This window comes from Anguilla anguilla, chromosome 8 (genome assembly GCF_013347855.1).
Source record: "Anguilla anguilla isolate fAngAng1 chromosome 8, fAngAng1.pri, whole genome shotgun sequence".
NCBI lineage: Eukaryota > Metazoa > Chordata > Actinopteri > Anguilliformes > Anguillidae > Anguilla > Anguilla anguilla.
In genome coordinates this window covers 40,436,536-40,461,912 of record NC_049208.1, presented here as the reverse complement: position 1 = coordinate 40,461,912, position 25,377 = coordinate 40,436,536, and the positions used below count along the sequence as shown (strand labels likewise).

The 25,377-nt window shown below is 37.9% G+C and overlaps 1 protein-coding gene across 18 annotated transcripts; it reads right to left on the bottom strand.

The window, feature by feature from the left end:
- Positions 1 to 934: 934 nt before the first annotated feature.
- LOC118232865 (mediator of RNA polymerase II transcription subunit 1-like) lies at positions 935 to 24,839 on the bottom strand. Of its 18 annotated transcripts, none has more exons than XM_035428046.1 (43): positions 24,680 to 24,839; positions 23,469 to 23,533; positions 22,896 to 22,961; positions 21,783 to 21,818; positions 20,875 to 20,916; positions 20,427 to 20,480; positions 20,138 to 20,182; positions 20,001 to 20,039; positions 19,695 to 19,739; positions 19,527 to 19,577; positions 19,332 to 19,376; positions 17,674 to 17,709; positions 17,454 to 17,522; positions 17,034 to 17,075; positions 16,655 to 16,699; positions 16,523 to 16,561; positions 16,365 to 16,412; positions 16,141 to 16,185; positions 15,265 to 15,309; positions 15,106 to 15,150; positions 14,333 to 14,368; positions 13,918 to 13,974; positions 13,587 to 13,625; positions 13,017 to 13,067; positions 11,819 to 11,866; positions 11,531 to 11,584; positions 11,279 to 11,326; positions 10,916 to 10,975; positions 10,666 to 10,707; positions 8,081 to 8,128; positions 7,230 to 7,268; positions 6,415 to 6,468; positions 6,172 to 6,216; positions 5,501 to 5,551; positions 5,023 to 5,064; positions 4,682 to 4,726; positions 4,314 to 4,352; positions 4,015 to 4,059; positions 3,848 to 3,898; positions 3,685 to 3,720; positions 2,990 to 3,028; positions 2,807 to 2,865; positions 935 to 1,447 (listed from the first exon to the last, which is right to left on the bottom strand). In XM_035428046.1, the coding sequence occupies exons 1-43, from the start codon at positions 24,688 to 24,690 to the stop codon at positions 1,322 to 1,324; spliced, it is 2,067 nt and encodes a 688-aa protein (XP_035283937.1). In that variant the 5' UTR covers positions 24,691 to 24,839; the 3' UTR covers positions 935 to 1,321. The 18 variants fall into 18 exon arrangements, with proteins under 18 accessions (XP_035283937.1, XP_035283953.1, XP_035283938.1 ...); XM_035428062.1 differs by having other exon boundaries at positions 2,807 to 2,851; XM_035428047.1 differs by having other exon boundaries at positions 2,990 to 3,025.
- Between the last annotated feature and the right edge of the window lie 538 nt (positions 24,840 to 25,377).

Below are 25,377 nucleotides of genomic sequence, written 5' to 3'. Positions count from 1 at the left end.
AGATTCATAGTCTACTTGTTTTTTTGCTATATTAAAGCATGTTAATTCTTTATTTTTTGTAGAACCTTTTATCAGAAGTATTCTTGATATTCATACATTTCATTGTATTTGAGTGGTGTGAATATCCACTACAAATAATTATGCACCTGGTTGAGAAAATGTGTCTTTACTGTTTGGATTACTAAAATTTAGGTTTTCAGTGAAATGGTCAAGGGGGCATTTAATTTCTGCCGGGCTGGTTCAGTGTTGGTGTGTTATAGAAAGCATGTTACTCCTGCTTCTTTGTTAATTTCTCCTTCATGATGTTCCTTAGCATATTGTTTTCAGCAGTTCATTCGGCATTTACAGAGCAAATTAGTCTCCATAGCAGTCAGTTAACTGCGCAAAATTTAATTCCATATTTTCATCAAAATGCATTTTCGCATTTCCTCTACCCTCCATTTACCCGGTCTCAATTTTATAAGAAAGATCTGTCTAAACAAAAGTTGCAGAGTGATATGTGATTCTGCAATACTTTCATATTATGGTCTTTTCCTCCAATAAGCTATATGAGAGAAGATGAGAGAATCTCTTGGTTGTTCAAATGAACTTTGGGGCTTGTTTCATATGGGGGAAGTGTACGTATATTGCTGTTTATTGGTCAATAAATGGCGGAATTTCATGATGTTTCTGGTTTTTTTATTATGTGGATCGAGGGTTGGCAAATTTAATTAAGTAATTTGGTTTAAGTGGTGTGCTATGTATGCCATATTTGTATTTTAATGTAGCCTCAAGTAGCATTACTCAGACTGATGGTTCAGTTAGTTAGTCAGTTGAGTTAATAGTTGTTTGTTCTTGAGATCATGAAATTATATGACTTAAGGGTTCTACTCAATAAAATAATTAAATTTATGCCTCCTTTCTATAGAACAGAAGGAACACATGTAATTTGATGTTCAAAATAGACTGTAACTTTAATGTAAAGATTATTTTCAAATGACATACATTAGGCAATGTACAATTTGTTACAATGGTGATGAGTATTGCTCAAATATATCTAAATAAAGAAATACAGTACTTGCACATATTGCAAAAATAGAAGCTTAAAAAGTTTCAATAATTTTGTGCTTTTGTACATCTTAATTTTTTGACGGGGTAACAATGTTCAGTTTAAAGCCACACCCTGAAACCTGGTGGGTTTTTAAAAATTTCTTTCTTCTCCCCTCACTTGACATCAAATAAGATTTGCCAGGTGTTTATTAACAGACATAGTAAAAGTAAACTTACAGTGTTATCTTTGTTTAAATAGTCAAAATACAACATAAAACAAATGAGACTATCGCTAGTGGGCTGGTTCGCTGCTCTTCCAGGTAGGCTGGTTCATACACTGGAACCTGTAGCGTAGGATCCTCACTCGAGGCTTGATGTGGAAATCAGCAGGAATCCTCCAGTTCCACATTTTCTGCACCTTGAGGGGGGTCATAGAGAAATGTTGAAGCCCACAGAAATGGCGAAGCCCAGATTCAAATAAATCCCAGTATGGCTTGACATTTATTTTGAATAATAGATATGCTACTGCACTGTATGTTGACAACTTTAGTTTTGTTGTCACTAAACCAAATGTGGTAAAAGAAAATATTTTTAAAAGTATTGAGTAATTGCATAATTGCATAAGATAAGCCGTCAAACATGATACTGTTACCTTGAACAGTCAGATGTTACTCTGCCTGCCCTAAGTGGCTGGCCTGTCATCACCATCATCGGTCTTCACCATTCACTATACCATAGAGTGTGAAGGTAATTTATACATCCTGTATTTTAATGTGGGGTTACTTTTGGCACCATTTGCAGTTCCCTCATTCGCCCCCCCCCCCCCCCCCCCCCCCCATTTTTCCTGTATTCCTCAATTTGGAATGCCCAAATGCAAACATACACACACACACCCACTGCTGTAACATCTTACATACATTTGGGAAGGGTCTAACTTGTACATCCTTCCAATCATCTGCAACCAGCCACTACTTGCCAATCAGGCTCCCAGCTACAATTAGCACTGGCACTGTCAAGATTTTTTCAAAACAAAAAGCTTCATGAAATAATCACTGAGAATGAACACTCAGAATCTTTCCAAGTAAAATGGAAGACAGATCATCTTCTCACAAGACCTGCAGAACATGAAGTCATGTATAGTGTACATATTCATCACTGAAGCAAATACACCTTAGTTAATTGTCCAAGATTGTGTTAGTGCATGAAATCTCATGAGCAAAATTAAAATGAGCCAGGACGTGTTCTCAGTTTAAAGTAACAAATAAAGAAAGCTTCAAAACACAGCCATTGTGCTCATCAAGCGACTGTCTTCAAATGGTTATAATCATAAATGATCAACTAAAAGTGCAAAAGTTATTAGCAAAAGAAGGCGAATGTTTTTGTCAATGGTTCTTCGTCAGTGTACACATAGGGATCAGTCCCTCTAGTGCACTGGCTGCTAAATATGAATAATGGGACCCAAATTAGAAATGTTGTACCTTTCACATACTGGCATAACTTAGTGGACTACAGACTTGTTCCGGAACCCAGCTCACACACTCCCATGACCCATTTTGGGTCCCGACCCATAGTTTAAGAAACACTGCTCGAGTGCAAGGACAGTACTGTGTTTTATTGTAATACGCATGTTGGAATGTCTTCGGCAGATATGGGTCCAGTACATATCTATGATACTGGTATATCATTTTATAGGCACACATATTTTCAGCAGTAGTGTGGGGGTGTCTTAGGAAGAAGGACAAGTGTAAGAAAGGTAACGGCTATCTGAGATACCCACCTTCAGGACCCTGACCAGAGGTGATGTACTGTTCAGCTGCGGAAGCTGAAACGAGCAAGCAAAACAGAAAAAAGAGAAGGGCACTTGAGTATCCGCTCAGGCGAGCTCGTCCGTCCGCAGGCCACCCCCACCTGGAGCCATTTTGTGTGCGCGGAAAAGAGGGTGAACTCCCATTAAACTTACCAGCAGGTTGGGCCTGTGGTGTGATTCCTGTCTGACCTACTGAGACAAAGACAAGGCATGAACAAACTGCATGAAACTATATCATAGGAAGAGCTTTTTATGGCAGTGGATTTATTTGCCACACACACACACACACACACACACACTGCCACATTATGAGAGGCATGAATTATGCAGAATTACATAGCCATTCCCAAGATGTGCTAACAATTCAATCAATCAATTCAAATTCATCCAGTGTCATGCTCTGTTCTGGTCAGTGATTCAGATTCTGTTTATGTGCTACTGATGTATACTGCATCAGGACCAAATCAACATATGCAGTGTCCATTCAAAATTGTGTCTGGAGCTGCTGCTATTTTATGAATGCTTTTGATGTTTAAATATGAGGATTGCCACAACTTGGGGGTTGAGTTATTCTGCAAACAGAATAATTTCAAATAGGGTCAACCAAATCCATGTCTGGATACCCTGGGAAAAGATATTTCTGCACTTAGCATCCCAACCACCTGTTCCAATTTTCAATATTTATTTGTGAATATAAAGCTACAAATGAGTTTACTGCATAATTATTGCCTCCTAGTATATTGCATTCTCAGTTAACAGATTTGTGTGTGTGGTGTATTCTCTGTTAGAATGTGTTGCTTCTTTTGGAAATGGAGTGATATAAAAATAATGGCAATGACCAAACTTACTTAAACCATCATTAACTCCTTGTGGATCAGCTGTAACTATAGTTCAGAAAAAAATTAATGTTAGGTTAGAAACAAGGTTCCTTATTGAAATACGTGTCTTTTATTGAGTCGCATTGGAGACCCACTTTAACGGTGTGGGTCTAATGAGTGCACGAGCTCTTACCCATACCCACGCCGTCTGTCTGAGACATGGTGTTGAGTGCGTCTCCTGTAACTGAAGCACCACATTAACACAGTCACTGAGGCTGCTTAAACCCCCTGGCGGCGTGAGCACCAATTCTGTGACTGTGATTGGTCAGTCAGTCAGACACTAAATGCAGGCGAACCCACCTGGAACTGCCGTCTCAATGTGTTCACCTTGCAGGTTGGCTGAATCTGAAGCGCAGAAAAACAGGCATTCGGATGAGCGATGCCATGTTGCACATGATATGCGCTGAGAGAGTGTCAAGCACACATGCCAAGCTGTACATCTGACTACGAGAGGTGAGAGGAATCAATTACATATGTTCAGTCTGACATCCATTACCAGGAATTCAAAACAGCACGCAAATACGGATTGTGTTGTTCATGATTATGTAGAAACCCTATTTAATACCACTGTGAAAAAGCTGTGAGCTGGCTGAACTTACCCGTTGAGCCTGCCTCGAGCCCAGCCCCAGGGAACAATTCTGAAATCCAGAAATAAACATTTATTCCACATTCACCACTGCACCGATGGACTATCAGTTTGAGCAAAACTATTACTATCACTATTTTATACTTTTTTTTTTTTTGGAGAACAATTTTTGTGACTAGCTCATAAATCACAACTAGATATAATTACCCAAAAATAAGGAGGGCTAAACTTCACGTTAGGGGATTATTTTGGACTCACCTCAAGAGTTAGGGTGTTTCAGTAATGTGTATGCACCAGAATTAAATCAACGTTTCCTCCCATGCCACAGGACTATAGTAGAATATAACTGTGTATATATATATACTTGAGGAATGCACTGACCTGTGCTGTTTGTATACCCAGTGGCCAAGGCCTCCCCTCCAAGCCCTGTGTAAGGAGATGAGCCACATATTACCGCATGAAACCTGGAGACATCAGCAAAATCACTCATTTCCCCAGAGTGGGAAATATTCCTGACCTATGGTGCTACGCTACATGGTTAAGTCTGCCGATGGCAATGGGAAAACATTATGAAACTAATGAAGGGAATGTATAATCAGATACATTACAGATCTTTGCTTGCTGTCAGTTAGGTTTAAATCCAGTACTGACAACACAGTGGATGAACATTATAAGGGCTGAATAAAATTGGTGAGGACATTCCTAAAACCCCAGATCCTTACCTGCAGTATCCAGTACACTGGTGCTGAGCATGTCCCCTGGAGCTAAAACACCAACATGCCATGGTTTATATCTTTAGCTGTCTATTATATATGTGTGTATATGCTCATATTTTTGTACATACTTATATAGATATAGACATACATGTGTATACTGTATATAGTATGTCACTTTGGATGAAAGCGTCTGCCTAATGACTAAATAGTAAATTGTGAATTTGTGAACAGTTGAAAAGTACCATTTATTGAACTTAGTAAGCCATAGAAGATATTTGGTGGTGATAATTATGGGGTGCTAAAGAACTGAACTGGTGAAAAAGATGGCTTGAAAGTAAGGTTGTGGACTGAAATAATCTAGTCAAATATGCAGAACGAGGAGGGGTTACATGATGAATGCCCAAATGTATTTGTCATTTTTGTAAAAATGTCAGATACAGTATTGTTTTTTGAAACCTGCAGCACCGAGGAGTTTATTTCTTACCTGTGATGTCTGCCTGTACGTGGGAGCTGGTCACAGGTTCCACTCCCAGATCTGTTCATACAATGACACTCAGATTATGAACTACCAAAGTGCCCTCAATGGCTATCATAGTATACCTGTGTAAAGCTTTTGTAATATAGAGAAAACGTTATACTGGCTGAAAATTGAGAAGAATGGAAAATCCCATCACCATTGAACACCATTCTCATCAAGGTTACTTAGGCTATATGTAGTCAATTATGATGTGATTTTTTTAAAAATTGATAGTGTAGTGTTATGGACCATTGTCACTCCTTGTCTTTTTGGTCTGAAATTGTAGTCAAACATTTTTGATACCTCTTTTTTTGTCAGTTTTCAACAAAATTCTGTAAAAGATCAGCTTTAGTGGAAGGTTTCTACCTACATGGCTCCAGCACAAGCTTCTCTTTGTTTAAAAGAGATATATTTTGTGGGAGAGTAATGATTACATTGTCATAATGGAAAAACAACAAAGAATGCTAAACAATTTATACATTATTTGTGATAAATAATATGGCTATTGGACCAAATGGCATATCATTATATGTGTATGCATTTCTGTTGCTTGTAATTTCATGTAGGAACTATAAGGTGATGTTTTTGCATAACTGACCAAAGGTGTGTAAAAAAGCTAGAAAAATAAGAGCTGATACCTGTAATGTCTGTGTGGGGCACTGATTCATGCGAGCTCCCTTGTCCTGAAATAAGAAAACATTCCATGGGAATAGCACGGGAATTGAAAAAAGGCATTTGTCTAAAAACGTAGAAAAATGACAAAGAGACCTGTCAATATACATATATTAGATTAATGGAATTTTCATGTAGAAAATCTAAGATGCATGTGTGTACCACTCATCCTTCATATGATATATGACCTGGAAAAAAGGTCAACTTACCCATTACATCTGTTTGAGGGATTATGGTGTGACCTTCTACACCACCTGTTACAACTGACAAGTCAGATCTCTTTCATACATATGCATCCAACAGTGAAGACATGCCAGACTTGCATGCCTATATTCTGTATTGCTTTGCACAACAAATAATTCATGCAAGTATCCATATGAAGCAAATTTCATTGAACAGCCCAATGTATTAATTCACCATGACTTACTCTATATGACCAAAGGTCTGGGGCTGTTTTTCATGGTTTGGGCCTGGCCCCTTAGTTCCAGTGAAGGAAAATCTTAATGCTACAGCATACAATCACATTTCAGACAATTCTGTGCTTCCCCAACAATTTAGGGTAGGCCCTTCCTGTTTCAGCATGACAATACTCCCAGGCACACAGCGAGGTCCATATAGAAATGGTTTTGTTGATAATGATGCGGAAGAACTTGAGTGGCCTGCACAGAGCCCTGACCTCAACCCCATCCAACACCTATCAATTGGATCAATTGGAAAGCTAACTGCGAGCCAGGCCTAATTGTCCAATCAGTGCCCAATCTCACTAATGCTCTTCCGGCTGAATGGAAGCAAATACCTGCAGCAATGCTCCAACATCTAGTAAGAGTGGAGGTTGTTGCAGCAGCAAAGAGTGGACCAACTTCATATTAATGCCCATAATTTTGTGTGAGATGTTGGATGTCAGGTGTACACATACTTTTGGCCATGTATTATATCTTTAATGACATGGTGAAGTACAAGTTCAGTCATTCCATTCTTACAATTATAACAATATTAAAAGAATGATAATGTTTACTGAACACACCTGTGGAATCGAGCTGTGAATCAATGCCATGATGGTCAACTAAAGGAAAAGAAAGTTGAGAGATACACATGGCATTTTGGAACCATAATATATTTTTTCCTTGTTTGATATAGTTCATGCCAATGAAAATCCTTTCTCATTGTTGTTTTCTGTATTTAAACAGTCAAGTGTTGAGAGCCAAGATGATCTCCCATGCTATTTGTTACCTGGTGGAAAGTGCTGATAAGATTATGTATTGTGTTCCATACACAAAGTTTAATACACACACACAGAAAGAATAGACTGAATACCATGTATATGTTGGGAGAATTCAATCATAAACCCACAGTTCCAGATTACAAAATTACCGTGGGCTTGTGATAACTTGCTGATCTAATGAACCTAGTCAGGTAGAAAAATAACAATGCAGATGCTAATATTGCTCTGTAGATATTGCACATAATGTTTCCATGGTAAGAGAATCAGCAGTATTATATTTTTTATTTTTTAATTAACTTGCCAGCTGTAAATGCTTAGAATGAGATATGGGTTTTATATACAGTATAATTAAACTGGAAAATAGTTGACTGATGTAATGGAAACAATGCTTTCTTCATTGTAGAATTACTTGAATTCTGACTAGTATCTGAGGTTAGATTTCCTTTTCTTGGTGCATACGTACAAGTTTTTAACATTCCGTTTTCCATTCTATTCCATAACCAATCTACATGTTTCTTATGTCTTTAAATGTATATTTGTAAATTACGTGAAATTTAATTGCCTGTTGACATAAGAATAAACAAATAAATGCACAATGTCATCTACACAAATATAGTGATTTATTTGTGTAAAGTAAAATAGAGCGAGAATACCTGTTTGGTGTATCGCTGTTACTGGTCTTTGGCGACCATTTCCGTTTCCTGAAACAAAGAAGATCACACCATCAAGGGCAAATGTACACTTTTGGAATTATATAAATGAATAAATAAACTGATAAATAATTAAATTAATACATTTAAATAGTTATCATATTTTATTTCATAATAACATTCTGTATTTCTGAAAGGTTTTTGTAATTTCATAATGACACTTTTCCCAATAACTTATTTTCGAATGGCGTTTTTATTTCTGTATGCTCTTTCTCATTTCAAAATGACAATTGGTAACAAATGGTAAGACTTCCTGTCAATCAAAACCAGCAGGGCAAAACCTGCCCACTGATTGGGTAATCTTTTGCAATCGACTGCTTGTTCTGAGCAGTGCCTGGTGAAATGGGTGGAATCTGTGGGCTGATAGTTAGTTTGCTACCTATGCTTGCTTCAATGCTATAATGTGAGGTCTTTTCAGGGGGCCCAAAATTCCTTGTGGCACTCCTGAATATGGCACTGTAATTTCATTTCATGTTTTTTTTTTTTTTCATAGTTTGGGGAAGGCCCTTTCCTGTTTGAGCATGACGATGCCCCCGGGCACAAAGCGAGGTCCATATATAAATGGTTTTTTAGAGAACAATGTGGAAGTACTTGACTGGTCTGCACAGAGCCCTGATGTCAACCCCATCCAACACCTTTGGGATCAATTAGAAAGCCAACTGTGAGCTAGGCCTAATCGCTCAATCACTGCCTGACCTCACTAATACTCTTCTGGCAGAATGGAAGCAAATCCCTGCAGCAATGCTCCAACATCTAGTATAAAGCCTTTCCAGAAGAGTGGAGGATACTGTAACAGCAAAGTGTGGGCTAACTCCATGTTAATGCCCATAATTTTGGTTGAGATGTTGGATGTCAGGTGTCCACATACTTTTAGCCATGCAGTGTACATTAACCTTGGTAGGACTGAGATTCAGTACACCCCACAACATCTCCCCAATTCTAGACCACTCCCTTACCTTGAATGGGCCCATAATGTCTCCCTCATTCACTGTCTCCCTCACCCACATTCCTCCAATCTTATTTACCAGTGTGCTTTCCTGCACCCTCCACCATCAATTTGGGAGAGTGCAGAGAAGCATGTGATGTCAACCACCACTTCTTTTCACACCACTACTTTTTCCTTGCAGTTCACGAGTTCTTCTTGCACTGACATGAGTTAGAGGAAGACACCCAATTGAACAGTGGGGGGTTACTGGTGCATGACAGGATGCTGTTGTCCTAGTTGACCCTCTCTTGCCTGAGTGATGCTAGTGCCTGTTGTGCAACAGGCACTGGCACATTCCAGATTCAATACCATAAGCATATTAAAACAGTGGCTATAATAGGATGAGCCAGGAGGCCCCAACAACCATTATCTGCAGTCATTCTGATATCATCCCCCCATCTCTCTGAGATATGAGTGAAAGATAATTTAATTTGATTTCAGAAATTATTTTCAGCAATTATTAGTCTATTTATTACTTGTAGGTGGAAATGGAAAGAAACCTCCTAAAACACTTGGATCAGAGAAAACACAATCATTAAATGTTTGCAAAAAGAGGCTACACATGTCCTGTTTAACAAGGTGATTCTGCCAAAACATTGAAATTCTACACTCTGTCTGGCACATGGCATGTTGCATGCTATCGCACTGGCGAAATGGTATTTTCATTATGAATTTTCATGCACCTGAGCCATTAGATCATTTTGTGACTAGCTGTTCGCTGAAGCAGGAGAAGAGCCACTATCAGGGGTGTGTAAGGCAAGAATGAGTAGTGCAATCCAATTTTGGTGCAGATCATTGCAGTTTTGATGTCAGCGTAGTCTGTGATTCATGCCGGTGCCACGAGCCTGCTCAGACCAGGTCTACGGTGCAAGTTGCAACCCACCATATAGCGAATTGCTCATTTCAAGGTTTTCCTGAGCAATTTGCACATGATCACATCCTATTCAAAAGCCACTCAATGGTGTTCATGAATTGTATGCTATTTGTCTTTTGGATGAGACGTTAAATCGAGGTCCTGACTCACTATGGTCATTAAAGACCCCATGACACTTGTCGCAAAGAGTAGGGGGTTCCCTGGTGTCCTGGCTAAATTCCCAACCTGGCTCTCTCAAACTTGCCGCCTAATCATCCCCTGATTTAATTGGCAAAAATGTGACTGTAGTTAAGTTACATTATTTATGAGAATGGTTCAAATTCAGTTTATGGAAAAAGTGATTGCTCTACACTACACGTCCTGCACAAGAACTCCACAAGATTCTGATGAGTAAATCCTCGTCATCTGTGCTAGACCATGGAAATTGGCAGTATGCCATGGCACAGAACACACAGCTCTTAAAGGAAATGAAAACATGTGATTTGATTGGCTATTGTTGAATCCGGCTGCAATAACATACTCAGCCTAATCCAGCCTGTTTTCCACCAACACCGCACACTTTTAGCTGGTCACAAAAATATCAACATTCAGCAGTCACACCCCATGTGCCATGCAAAATAGAGCTCACATAGGAAAATAGAGCTCATTGAGAGAAAACCCCATGCTTACCATTAGTAGCGGCAGAGTCAGTACTGGGTACATCAACAGCGCCTGAAACACATGTACAGTGATATTTTTTACTTTTGATCTGAAATTATTTTCATATTTTTTTACTGGATGCTGCTCTAGGGAGTTATTGGTTAGTGCTTTCAGTCACATTGACATAGATTGTTAAATATTGCTTTGATCCAGTAATTCCCCTTTTGCATCTTTAATTTCTATTTAAGTAAGGCGATGTTTGGGTTCGATATCAACTTACCCGGATAGTCTATGTGGGAATGGTCTAAATGTGACATCATGTCCGAGAGTACGGCTTCATCTGAAAACAAAACAACTGTAAATGAAGGTGTCCTATGCCATTCGCATCATGAACAATTACAGGATAAGATAGAACACCAGCAACCAATGGGCCACTCTTAATAAACAACAACAAATCAACTGTTATTGTCCTTTAAGGGTTTGTGCTCTTAAGGAGCAAATAATTCAACAAATGCCTGAGAAACTGGGGTCAAGACCAAAAAGACCATTTCTGTACTATCCTACATATATCCACATCACCTGTAGTTATTTGTTTTATTAAAAAACAGTGTGAACAAATTAGGTTCAGGCTCTGTTCACTTACTTGTTGTGTCTGATAGTAAGCTGGTATGAACATCATGAGTCCCAAAACCTATGGTACATATACAGGAAACAAACATGTTTATGAACATGTTAATCATGTTGTCTTGTACATCTCCTCAAGCATAATGTGGGACACGTCTTCACTGACCATTTTGGCCTTTGGGTAGATTGTACTGAAATGCAACCTACTGTATGAAAAGAGTGAAACTCATCTATAGTTTGCACTTGTGGCCTTATCTCACAGATTCCTCACCTGTGTCACCTGGGGCAAGTGAGTGATCACTAAAGGTGCTGATGGCACCACCACCTGGCAATGCAGAGACAAGAGAAGCAGCTGAAAGTAGTGCCTGGATGAGCAGGTATGTCACCTGCACCAGCCATCACTGGTGATATAGTGTGAAACATATTCATTGACTTTATGCAGGGCAGCAATCCTATTACACAAAATGATACAGACCAACGGTCTTATGAAATGATATGATAAATGTAAAAAAAATGTTTAGATGTTCAGTAAGGAGCAAGTGGAGTACACAGCACAGACTTGTTGAGTCTAGTGATGGGTGGTCAAATCCTGAGGGGTCAGCTGGAACTACAAACAGAAACCAGAATCAGAGAAATTCATTTTAAGGTTGGATGCCACTGTAGAGCAGTAATGATGATGCAAAGCAAAAACTGAAGTATATAGTACCCTTTAGAATTATTTAGAATTATTGATAAAGATGGGCAAAAAAGCTGTCTGAAGTAACTGACACAGGTACTGAGCTATATTATATTCTCTCAAACTAATACAATTGGTGAGAAAGTTTTTTTTTTTAATTAAGTAATTATTTTATTTCTCAAAATATAGGTGTCAACATTGTTTTCAGTAATATGTGCACCCTCCCTTTCCAAGACTAAAATTATTGAGTCATCTTCTAAAGTGTTTTATGACATTGGTGAACATATTGGGGGATTTCTAACCATTCCTCCATGCATAAGCTTCCAGACTCCCTCATATCTTTCAGTCTGTGATTCTTGACTGCTCTCTTCAATTCAAACCACCTTTTTTTGAATAGAACAAGTCTCGAGACTCAGATGGCCAAATTGCACAATAGCAATTTTGTGGTCAGTTAAACATTGTTGGTAAATGTTGAGGCTTGTGGCATCGTTGTCTTGCAGAATGGTCATTTTTGGCCATGCTTTAGCTTCCAGGGGGGATACTAGGCTCTTCATTGTAATAATCCTTGCTGGAGTTTGCGATTCCATTGAACTTAACGAGAGCCACAGAATCCATAGATGCAAGACAACCTCATGACAGCAAGAATCAACCACCATATTCCATCTGAACATACGCATGTTTCTTCCACTGCCGGACCCACCACTGGTGCCCCCGGCCAAAAAATTACATTTTGGTCTCATGTGACTACAGAATATACTGTAGTTCCAAATGAAGTTCAGCAAGGATATGTTCACCAATCTCATTGAACTCTAAAGATGATTCTGTAGTGTTATCCTTGCAAAAGGAGCCTGAATAAGGTACTGATAACAAGGGTGCTAATAATCTTGACTTACCTTTTTGATAATAGAATTATTTGTCTTTTTCTCTGTACAGTTGTATTAGAATGAAAAAAACAATTTTCTCATTTTGAGCATACAATATAGCCAATTACCTGTGTTGTTTATTTTATGCCTTTTTAGTTATTATTATGAGTATTATAAGTGCCAATGAATTTAGAGGCCATTATATGTATTTTGTCTACCTGTAAAATCTGTCTGTGTGTCACTCTGTACTGTGTTAACAAGATTTGAGGCTGAGAAAGTAAAACAGGCAAAAATTTTAAAAAATAAAAAGAATGAAGGATCTTTTTCCGTGAATGTATTCCCAAGTTTACTTTTTGTGTTATCTCTGAAATACAACAACAGATGATGTCAGCCTTGCTCAAAGTTCTCTTTTGTGAAAATAATGTTTTGCCTTAGAAAGACTAGTGGACTGCTAAATCGCACTTCAGTACTATTATCTTTAATTAATTGATTGCTTTTTGTTTACTATTTTAAACTCAAAAGGTCTAGGGAATTTTGACTTTCCAGAGCTCCCCTCCATTTTGCATAGTCAACCCTGGCTTTGGTAGAAGTCTCTAAATACTCAAAATATCTCATGGAGAAGAACATGGGTGAATATCAGACACAAAGGCCAGTGCAATGGTTCAGGCCTGCTAAGGCCAGGGCCTCTCTCAGGGTTGGGATCATGTGGTGTTCAGGGTCATGTGAGTTCTTTAGTGTTCACTGCACGGCACTGCTGATTATAATGAGTCTTAGAGGGAACCACTGACCTCCGCCTTCTGTGTAAGTGCTACTCCCAGACAGATCCGCTATAAAAACAGAGCGCAGAGAAAGCCGCCGTGAGCCTGGGAATAAACATCCATTTGCTCCCATTAATTAGCACAGGAGGATAAAAATGATACACTAAGCGCACGGGTGACAGGAAACGCACGGCTCCGATAATGTTTCGGGGCAGGAAGCGGCTGTAAATTTACAATCACAGAAAGTCTGAGAGACGCTCTCCAAGGCGTGGTGGAGCGAGCAAAGCCTGAGAGAGAGAGAGGACACGTGCGAGAGAGGCAGATTTATTGGGCCTGTCGGACAGCACTGGGCCAGCAGTACCTGCGGTGTCCGGATGGAACCCGCTACTGGAGGACTGTCCTGGATCCAGCCCAAGATCTGAAATTACAGTAAAGACCAGTGAGACACGTAAATCTGATTTAAGCTAGTTTTCCTTGAAGAAATGACCGGGGGAAACTAACATAGTATATTTTATTTAACAAAAATACTATCTTGTTTATTCAATTAGTTTGTCAGCATAAAATTACCCCCAATAAAGATTTCCGTTTTTTTTTCTTCTTTTACTTTTCATATTTAGATGTATATAATGACTTCAATATGAGGCATATTGTATAGAGATTCAATGACTATGTTAAAATGTTATATATAATTTGTACGTTTTGACTTAGATAGAACCATAGTTTTTTTTTTTTCATTTACAAAGAACATTTTATATGTGGCAAATAGAAAGACTCACCTGTTGAAGCTATCTGTGAACTGGATCCTGTGTGATCTAATGACATTGATTATATTTCATAACATTACTTATTTTATCTTAAATTACATCTGTAGACAGGATGGTGTTAAAATATATTTGATGCACAAACAAATTCTGTCACTGTAGTAAATATGCTTAGGTTGAATGAATGAACAATGAGTAAATTACATACAGCATATAAGGTACAGTATGTCATTACTGCCACAAGAAAGTTATAAAATCTGCAACAAACAATTTAGTCATAGTAATGTAGCAAAATCATTCATGAATGTGTTTTTACTCGTACCATGAACAGTGAATAATTTTAATTTGAGAAATCTTACATCTTTAAGTGAGTTTAAAAAAAACAATAAAAATGAAACCACAAGAGGAGGCACAAGGAAGAATAAGGAAATGGATCTTTTAAAATCCAATCCCGTGTGACAAAGACGTATTTTTTCTTGATTTGGCTCTGTACTCCAGAATTTTAGATTTGTAATCAAATGATTCACATGCGGTTAAAGTGCAGATTCTCCACTTACATCAATGTAATTACCTTTAAAGCGAAGGAAATTAAAGTAAATTAATTCAGAGAAATAATATATCTGGTTCTGAGCCTCATCACAGCTGAATGAAGGGCTGGGCCAGCAATGATGACAATGGCACTGGATCACATCTCTTACACTCAGATGGATGAAAATATTGCAAAGTGATTTTTTCCCTTGTGAGTCAAATTGATTTGTCACACAAAATATGAGAATGGTTGAGAATACCTGACACAGCTGTGTGGATATCATGAAGAAAAAGGTCTGCCAGGCCTGGAGAGAACAAACCAGAGCTGGGCTATATGCAATAAATGTACTGTATTGTGGATTAAATAATACAAATTCTTGAGCAGTAATGTCATTTACTGCAAGTTCAGATTGACTTACCCAATAAGTCTGCATGAGGATCAATGCTAGAGGGGTCCACTGGACCTGAAATGTATTGAGTCTGTATCATTAATGCATATTTTAATCAGGGTGCAATGAAATATTAAGAGATTGGTGAGTGTCAAGGCTTCACAGTTTCAAGTTCAAGTGAGGCTTCCTTATGTTTATTCATACCCTTCCAAATGCTGACAAAAGGCACAAAAGGCTAATGAGACACGGCATCTTGTGGCAGATTTGACTTTCGACAATCTCACATTTTAGGTGAGGTAGTCTGAGATCCTTGTGACTAAACTTGTTGAATGAGGTTGAAGGGGCAGTTTACCAAAATAAAATAAAGTTATATTTTCACTTACCCAGAGTGCAATCTATCCATCCAGATAGTTTCGCTGAGTTTTCTTGATATCATCTGCAGTTCACCCTGATATAGTGGGCCTAAACAGGACCAATGTTTCTGGCACTCTAAGCTTCAAAAATTTGAATTTGAAAAACTCAATAGCAATGTCTCCTCCTACAGTTACTCATGAACATACACACATCACAGACTACTTTCTACTGAAGTACGCCAACGGTGCATATCCACGCAAAGTCTCAACCAAAGCCCCCCGGTATCTTTGAGCACCACAAACATTGGCCCAGTTGAGGCATGGATAGATAGCACTCCGGGTAAGTGGGTCATGTTCTCACATGAATACAGGTTGGCTATGGCCCAACTGTGTGCCAATAGAAAATAGAGATCCCGTTGATAGCCGAAAATGTGAAATTAGTGAGGAAGGATACCAGCAATATAAATTTTGATAAATATAAACTACGCATAGATATAGGGTTTAAATTACCATGGACCCCTTGGGGACTGTGGTTATGGGCATTGTACTCTACCTGCTAAGTGAGTTTGGGCTGCACCATCAGCAATGTGATCTGTGCCTATGGAATAGATACAAGGGCCAAGTGTTTTTCAGGTCTTGCACAATTTTACTGTTTTAACACAGGTCAGGTCTTGAGCAGTTCACAACCCTAGCCTGTCAAGACATTGTTCAGTTGAGTTATTCAATGCTACATTCTGTCCTGTCATGGTGAGCACTAAAGTGCTCGGTCTTTCTCACCCAGGGGACCTTCATGCGCTCCGTTCACCAGAAGCTTCTGCCCGTTTCCTAAGGGACACACACAACATGACAGGACACACACCGCCATCGCAAATGTGAAAACTTCACTACTCTGTAAATATTTAAGAAGTTAAAAGCTTGTATTCCTATTTCCTTACCATTAAATTCCGCATCGGTTGCCTCGTAGCCAGCTGATTCTGAAGAAATGGGAATAGGGGACGTATCATTTTACCGATGATCAGCAGGTATTGAAGCTGATTAGGCAGGCAATTAATAGGTGCAGATCATACCTGGGGCTGCAATCTGAGAACCAGGGTCAGACACACCTGGATCAACTAGATTGAAGAAAAAACATTTTTGGGATTAATATTTTACCATTTTAACTGTTTATATAGGTAATTGGGATTATTCCAGGTCATTTTCTTTTGAATGTAGTTGCATTTCTGTGTTGAATGTAGGCGGAAGATCAGTAGAAGTTTGTTAATCCTTGAGCATATTTTAAATCTTTAGCAAGAAGCTTCACTTGAATTACTTAAGTAAATATATAGTTACACAGTATAACAGGGTGAAATATAAGTCATCTTGCATAAGAATATTTACTTTTTATATAATTCATGTAAAAGATGGTGGGTTTAACAAGAAAAGATTACCCATGGCCAATCAGCTTACCCACTGTGTCCATTAGAGAGGTACTTTGGTGATGATCTGACGCTTGGAAAACAGGGAAAGCATACAGATTCATTAAATAACTTTGAAAATCTTAGCAGATTCATATATGGAGGTTTTGCAAAATAATTCTTGTGCGTACGCATTTTTGTTTAACACGTTTCTGTTTTTTCCTATGGAAGTTCAGAATTTTTTTTTTTAATATTCCTATGAATTTTGTACTAACATGAACTTAGTTATTGGTTTCAGTGTAAATGCACCTTATAATTAACTTTATATTACAAAGCAAGTGTTTGGCTTTAACAACTCTTAAACTGCATTAAAAGTTTGGTTGCAGCTGAACTTGAAGAAGTGTACTACATAAATGTATGTGCTCAATTTTTTTGTTCAAAATTAAGGTTTGTGTCGGCTTGGGTCTGATACCTGTCTGATATGACTGTGGAGGCACTTCTGAGTTGATACCAGATGAGCTTCCCATTTGAGTTCCTGAGTCTTTAATTCAAATCAAATCAGAATTACCCAAAAAGAACACCCAAAACATTATAAAATTCTGACGTCATGAAAATGCTATTTCTTGTTACAGGCAAATTCATATCAATTAAAATATGCATGTCTGTATGCATATTGAATGTAAGGACTATACCATGATAGATGGTTTCCGAGGGGGCATCTACAGCACCTAAAATATATGGATTTCAAAATCAAGACCTTGCAACGAGCTTAGCTATATTCATATACTACACATATTGGGATGGCAGTTATGCCATCCACCAAGTTTTGGCTTTTACCTACACAGCACCAAGAATTTGGCAGTGTAGGGTTACCTACCGAAATAAACAGAATGACTCTCAGGCCTTAAAAACATTTACTTCTGTATCTTCTGTCCCCATGTAAACACACTGAATTCAAATACAGCTTCACACGTCCACACAATAAAGCCCCAAAGCATCTTCTGCCAGTAACAACATCTGATCAATGCAGTCTGATCAAAGTAGCCAATTGCAGGATTCTTGAATATACAGGCAAAATGGCAGACAACTCTAAAGAACATGTTTTTTTTGCAAAGCCTAGTCCAATTGTATGAATGCTTTTAGATAAAACACAGCCACACTTTATACAGTTTCTGTTTCGGTCATTTGACTGAACATAACGTTGGTTAGCTTGTTATTGGTACCTGCTGTCACTAACTTAGTCAACAGTTAGCGACACTTAGCGAGTATGTAGTGTTAGTGAAGAAAATGAAGCACCAAAATCAAAAAAAAAGTTGCTAGGTACCATTCATATGGGACCTGGTGCCATAGTTCTACCAGTTTTTGGTATTCAACCCGATTCATGACTCAGACAGCTACATGACAAGGTAGGCCCAAGCCAGGGGCTTGTTTTACAGGGCTGCAGCAGGGTACTATTGGAGTTTTTTCGCAACAATGTTACATGCAGTGATTAAAATTAATGAATCAAGCATACAGGTAAGATGCATGGCAGTCAATTTGACCATTCGTGGCCATTTAAGTAAGTCATTATAACTTTATTTCCTCATGCAATGTTGATATTGCTATTATATCAGAATTTTCAATGCACATGGTTCGAAAAAGTAATGATGAGGAGCCAAATGGATTTCATGACAGCAGATTTATTGATTTCCTTAAAGTATCAATGGTGTTAACTACGTTTTAAACTACTTTTTAACCAGGCTATTGTCGCCACCTTGCAAACACTGCATTTTTAAATTAATGTTAGCTAGGCTATAGATCACCTACCGGCATATAACCAATTAGTAGGTCTATTGTGTATATATAATACACCATTCAAAACACAGTAATTTGTTTAAAAATATGACAAACATTTTCATTTTTATTTGTAATTCACGGTAAATGAAAAATGACTGAATCCACGCCTATGTGTATTTTGAGCTAGAATGTATATGTGTTTGCATGTATGTATGTGTATGCATGTCTCTATACAGTTAATTAACTTTTAGTTCATAAATTTATATGCATTATTATCAGTCACTCAGTACATACACAACACACAAAATATAGATATCATAACAAAAATGGTTTCAATGTACAAAAATGCCAAGTATAAAGTTTGAATGATCCAAATATGACCTCAAGATGAGAACATTACATTGAACCAGCATTTCTGTAAAATTAATATTGGCATTCACATTGGAAAGTAATATTTGTATTTGAATTTGTATTTAGATTTTATTTTTTTCGGAATTTTTCTAATCAAATTTCCAAGTATTTCTTCTATAAGTTTCATAAGTAATATTACATAAAAGACTTGGAGAATGATTACCTGGTGAAAGCACCTGTGACATTGAACTCCCATGATCCCCTGCACCTGCAAACAGTATTATTATTTAACTGCAGAAGCAGATATGCTTATTTAAACCACAATATAGTCCTTGACCTACACAGCAATATCCAAAAATTCACTTTCAGAATTTTATAACATTTTTATACAAAAGTATATGAAGCATTTGTATTTTACCTGCAAAACCTGTCTCCATACTAGACCCTATGGGCACTTCAGCGCTGGGATCTGCAACACAGAAGCAGCTGAATAAACAGTTTGCAAATAAACATACCCAAAAGGAACTTATTTGCTCCCTTTAGAGAGCTGTAGCTAAAAGGTGCAGCTGAAAATTTTTGGCCTTACCATGAGAACTGGAGGGCTGGACATGTGGCTCTCTCCCATTACCACCTGCACACCAAAAACACATCTGGGCTAACTGGACTCATTTTTATGGAAATACATGTTAGTGAAATTGATTTTATGATGCATGTATAAGCAGAGAGAACTGTGTGATTATATCATATAAATATTCTTTATTGATGTTTTTACTGGTATATGACTTAAAGGTTTTCGGGTGTGTGTGTGTTGTGTGTCTGCAAATTTTCAGTGAGCAGATGTTGCAACATTAAAATTAACGAATGATAGTTCAGAAAAAGTTAATTCTGTTACCCTCAGTTCCCCCTGTGGCTGAAGTACTGCTTGACATTGCTAGAAAACAGAGACTTTCATTACTAACCTTTCACACTGCAGAGAATGCTTATTACACTGTGAAGAATTTCTGGCTTGTAGAGTGAAGTCTAACTCACAGTCATGGCCGGTATGTGTGGGACTTCCTCCATTCACCTTGGACCCTAAAAGAAAGGAAATGACAATGGGATTCTGGAAAACAGTGGAGGGTAACCTCCAGCTACAACCACCAAATTTAAACTGGGTTCATGACCAATTTCCCATTTAATTACTGCAGTCCCAAGGCTCTTTGTTTACAGGCGTTCTGTAGAGAAAAAAGCAGACTTCTGTGATGGACAGTGCAAGTTATTTTCAATTGCATGAAGTAAACAGATTTAATTCAATGTAAATTTAAAAAACAGTACTTTCCTTTACCATTGGATGAATCGCCTTCAAATGAAGCATCATGGTGACTAGGTGTACCTTGAAGAAAACCCTTCCTTCAGTCCAGACAAGCTAATTTGACAAGGCAATAACAAAATTCATGATGCACCCCCCTCAAGGAAATCCTCCTGTAGGACAAGTTAACTTTTATATTAGCTTCTTTACAACAAGACTGCAGCTCACACAAGCTAGTTCTGCAAGGCACATTTCTGGGGGTCTGATAAAGTGTTTGCTGATAAATAATATCGTTTGTCAGGTAAATTGTTCTGGTTCCAGTGGCACTGCCTCCTAATTCCTGTATCACTGACTCAGCACGGTCCAGTAGTGCTCTCACCACCTTGCATTAAAGCTACTCAAGATGACCGTAACGACTGTGCGCGATAGTGCTCTTTGTGGGTCTCCTCTGGCTAAAAGCGGATTAGTTTCATCTTACCCGCGTCTCCTGGTGCCGCGGTGGCTTTCTGCGCTCCAGTGCCTTTAAAACAGGAAAGGAAAAAAAATATCCTAAGTCTCCTTTTCATGGAGACAAATTTCAGCTGAATGGTTTAGCTTTGGCAGCGTCCTGTTCGGAGGAAAAACATCCCTTTGCACAGTCTTTCTCGTGTCTGTGCTAACAAAAGTAATGGTTATACTTTTTTTGTCCGGACTGTAAAAACCCCCCTCAGTTCAACAATTATTGAAGCATGTGTTTAGATTTATTTTTAGTATTAAATATATGTTTAATTCCAAGAGATGACATTTTGTTTATTTTAACTGAGTCTGGTTTTTTACTGTATTTTAAATTTTTATGCACAGCCTTACTGTCAATTTAATATTCATACTTATCATCTGTAGGGTGGGGCAGCTCTAGCATTCATTTGATTGAGGTTAGTGTTATTGCATTAATAATTTCATAAATACATTCTGTCAGGTTTTATAACTGTAAACAAAAGTATAATCCAATGTCTTATCATCAATGGTGTACCCATTGATTACCACAGTGCTGTGGGTTTCAAATAAGAAGGAGAAGATTAGGCTTGTTTTTATTGCAATGCTTATATAAGATTCCTTTGAAGTATGACCAATGAAATTTAATTTTATAGGGACTGTTGCCCTTAGTAGACCATTTGATCATTATAATTCCTTAGAGGTGAATAGTTACTTTTTCCATATTTTCATGTACCATGGCAGTGCTTAGCTGATCATAGCAAGTCTTCCAATGAATAGTATGGCAAGAATATCAGTTTTGGACATTTTGTCTTTTTTCAGGTACATTACTGGACATATGGTAAATGTCCCGATTTGTACAGCAGTGTAACTGAGAGGGTTCGACAGACTGGTGGCAAGTTGTTAACTTCTCACCCATATGCATATCCTGCATTTGCGAGTCATCCTCATCTGAAAAGAAAGGGAAATTGAAGCAGTTCATAAAAACCGTTCACATCTTTCCTTCTTTATGAAGACCATGTTTCACACGTGTTTGGAAGCCTTCCGAATTAACAAGCCTAAGTCTATTACTCCTCACCACACTGCTCCTGCTCCATCACTCACAGTGGGGAACTGAAGCCACTTTATTCTGCTCTCTTTAATCTCGCTGTCTTCATCATGATGTATAAAGCCAAGGTGAAAAATAAACATTTGCTGAAACTTCTTACTCAAAGTTAAGTACAAAGTGCATTTCTGTACAGTTAGAGACCTGAGGGTTATCACGGTGTTCTTCAGAAAAGCAATTTGGCATTAATTGTAAATACATTTTTCATTTTCACAATGTGTTTTCCCTAAATTTTTACGCATAGAATTTATTGTTATTGAGACTAAAGGCCAAAGCAGTTTTCCAGGTTTTGCAAGGTTTGAACTGGACCATTGTGCTGTTCTTAGTAACCGTTTTTATGTTGGTTAATATCATTTATGCATGCACATTAAGTATGTGGATATTTGAAAGAGAGATATTCAATTAAGAAATTGTTGTTATTAAAGAGTATTGTGTAGTGTCCTGTGCCAATGTAAAAAGTAACATGACAATTCTACGGAACCAACAAATTCAAGCCATGGTTTATGTTTCTTTTCTTAGGATATGAAAATATTACATTATAATCCTTTATTTGCATTGAGAACATGTTCATAGGTTTTTAACTGAATAGAAAATACCAAGGTTAGTACTGTATTTTAAGGTTATGTTTAAGAAACATAGATTTGATTGTTATTGATTTATTTTTTATAAGGAATATACAACTTAAATGGTATATGTAGTTAATTATGTACAAAAAGAATAATATTTCTTATAATGGTTACTACCTTTAGTACCTGGACTTTTTTGGTCATTCGTTCAGTTGTTTTGATCATATGATTACTTAGTTTGTCAGTGAATAATGCATTCTGCAACGACCAAAATGTATCGCCTTGCAAGCATAATCCATCCATGATCAGCTGTGTACATCTACTGGACCTGTCGGAGTGGGAAAACTCTTTCCCTACCATCTTCCTCTTCAGAAAGCTCCTCTCCAGTCTCCACTTCCAGCTCTGTTTCGTCTGGTTCTTTCTCTGAAAAAGAGAAATCACGTATCACCAAAACGCACCTGTTCATTTGTGCGTGTCTGCCCATCATTCAGTCACAGAAAAGAATCCAGCCATTGTGCAAATATTCACACGCGTGTACGCGTCTCCTGGCTGAGCGACAGTTTGATTGGGACTTTGATTCAGAGCAGAAGATTGGCTTGGCTTTGGAACCGCTGCACTCGCTTGTCATTGTCCTAGATTAAAGGGACTGTGCTGGTCCCCAGACCTGGCCTGTCCGTTGTTCACTGGGACAATGGTGCTGTCACCTCTCCGGTTAATAGGCCATTTCATTACAACTCCCTTAAGGCCTTTCCTTCTCAAAGGTTTCCTTTTCAAAGCCAAACAGTCTCCTGTAGAAATGACTCTTTTCTGTCAGATAATTAACTCATAAAGCTCTTCCATATGTTTGCAAATGCTCGCCAGCAGCGGTTCCCCTGCAGTGCATGATGCCAACCTGTCTAACCGCTGTAGTAATCCCCTTGCATGTCATACCTTCAATGGGAGCAGCTGAAACTATGGGTGCCAAAAAGACCACTGCTGAAAATATTAAAATATTTCTGGGGAAAAAAGAAAGCAACAGAGAAATCTCAGAAAGTCACAGACACGTTGTGTTATTTATTGTATCTTCTATCGTAATTTTTAAATCATTATTTATAATAATTAAATAATATGCCAATATAAAACATTGGTAATGAAAATGTGCTCATTGTATGAAAAAATATCATAATAGCCTATATATAAATATACAATTTTAAATTATATTGCGTGCATATACAATGCACAAATATGTATGTGATATGTAATAAGAATAGTCACAGTACATTTACAGCTCTACTGCACCACAATAAACACCTGTCTACTGTTTACTTCATATGGTCATGCCTCTTTGACTTCATATTCAAGTTAAAGGAAATTAAATGAATCACAGATAAGTTTGACAATGTAAAATCACAACATGCATAAGTTTGTTTTGCTGACATCACTTAAGATAGCAACAAGCTGCAGTGAATAACAATAATCTTCACAGTCAATACTTCTGTACATTTTTAAATTATGTAGTTTGTCAGGCAATTTATTCCTATTGTCATAATGATAATAATAATGAAAACATAAATGCATCCATTGTAAATACATAAAATCAAGATGATGCATAAAAAATACATTCATGTCTATGTAGCAGTCACTAGTCAGAATAGGCATCATATGCAGCAAAGATAGACCAAACAGAAATTAAAAAGCTCAATGAAGTTTGATAAGTCCCTTTGAGTAGATGCTCCTTGAGCCTTCTAAGGTATCTGCACTGCAGTCAATGTGAGTTTTCTCAGAAACATCAGTGAACATATTCTGCTCAAAATTCAAAGCACAGTAATTTTTAACAAAAAAAACCTTCCAACATTTAGTAATCAAGTGATGTTAAAACAGCTATTTTGACTCTGTGATAAGCATGCTAGCTAGCTGATATAATATGATATAATGTAAATGAAAGCATGCAATATTTACTGTAAAAGCCTTTACTGAATAAGTTGAAGGCCTGACAAAATATCTTATTTAACATTTAACAAAAGCCACTATTTCATTCCCACCGAAATGCAATCCTTTTTCTTATTTAAACGTTGCCTTGCCTTTTCTGTAAGCCCAAATGGCTGACTCTTCAGCAGGTAACCGATAATGCACCATTTAGAGATTTCCCATTGTTCACTTACCGAGACAACATCTTATTGTTTTTGAAGTCGGTGAAACAGGAGCAGACATAGAGCAAGAAACGTGCAAGCTTTTCACTTCCTTATGCTTGGCTGGCCACCCCTATATGTTTTATACTCTTTCAGCCCCCCATCTTGAGAAGGGGGCAGGGTTTGCATGATAACCCCAGCCCATGTGACAGATTTACAAACAGAGCTACTTTACCTGAAACACTACTAAAGAGAGAGACTTTTTTCCATGTTGTTCAGGTTAATGTTGTTTAGATTGGGCAAAAAAAAAAAAGAAGAAAAAAAAAACATCAAGTGACCAAAAATTCTGAAGCGTTGACTTTTGTCCTAAGTTAACCTCAGTCTGATTGTCCTCAGCGCTTTTCTCCCCTGGTCTCAGGCCACTGATGCACATGCCCACTCAGATTCTAGATCAGCGCTGAGATCAACAGTTGAGCCAGGCTACCAGTGGAGGGCACAGGCAGCCTTCTTATGAAATGGAAATGAGTGTTTTTGTTTTTAGCGCCCAGGGTATGCGGCTACACAGCTACCCACCCGGCTGAACTGCTCTGATTTCCTGCTCAGTGACAAACGTGAGAGCCTTCGCTCTAAATTCTCAGAAGGACAATTCTGACAAGGTGAGACTGAACTAAAGTGGCAGTGTCAGAGTGACCAGCAGATTTTAAACAGCTCTGCTTTCAGTCAGATTACTA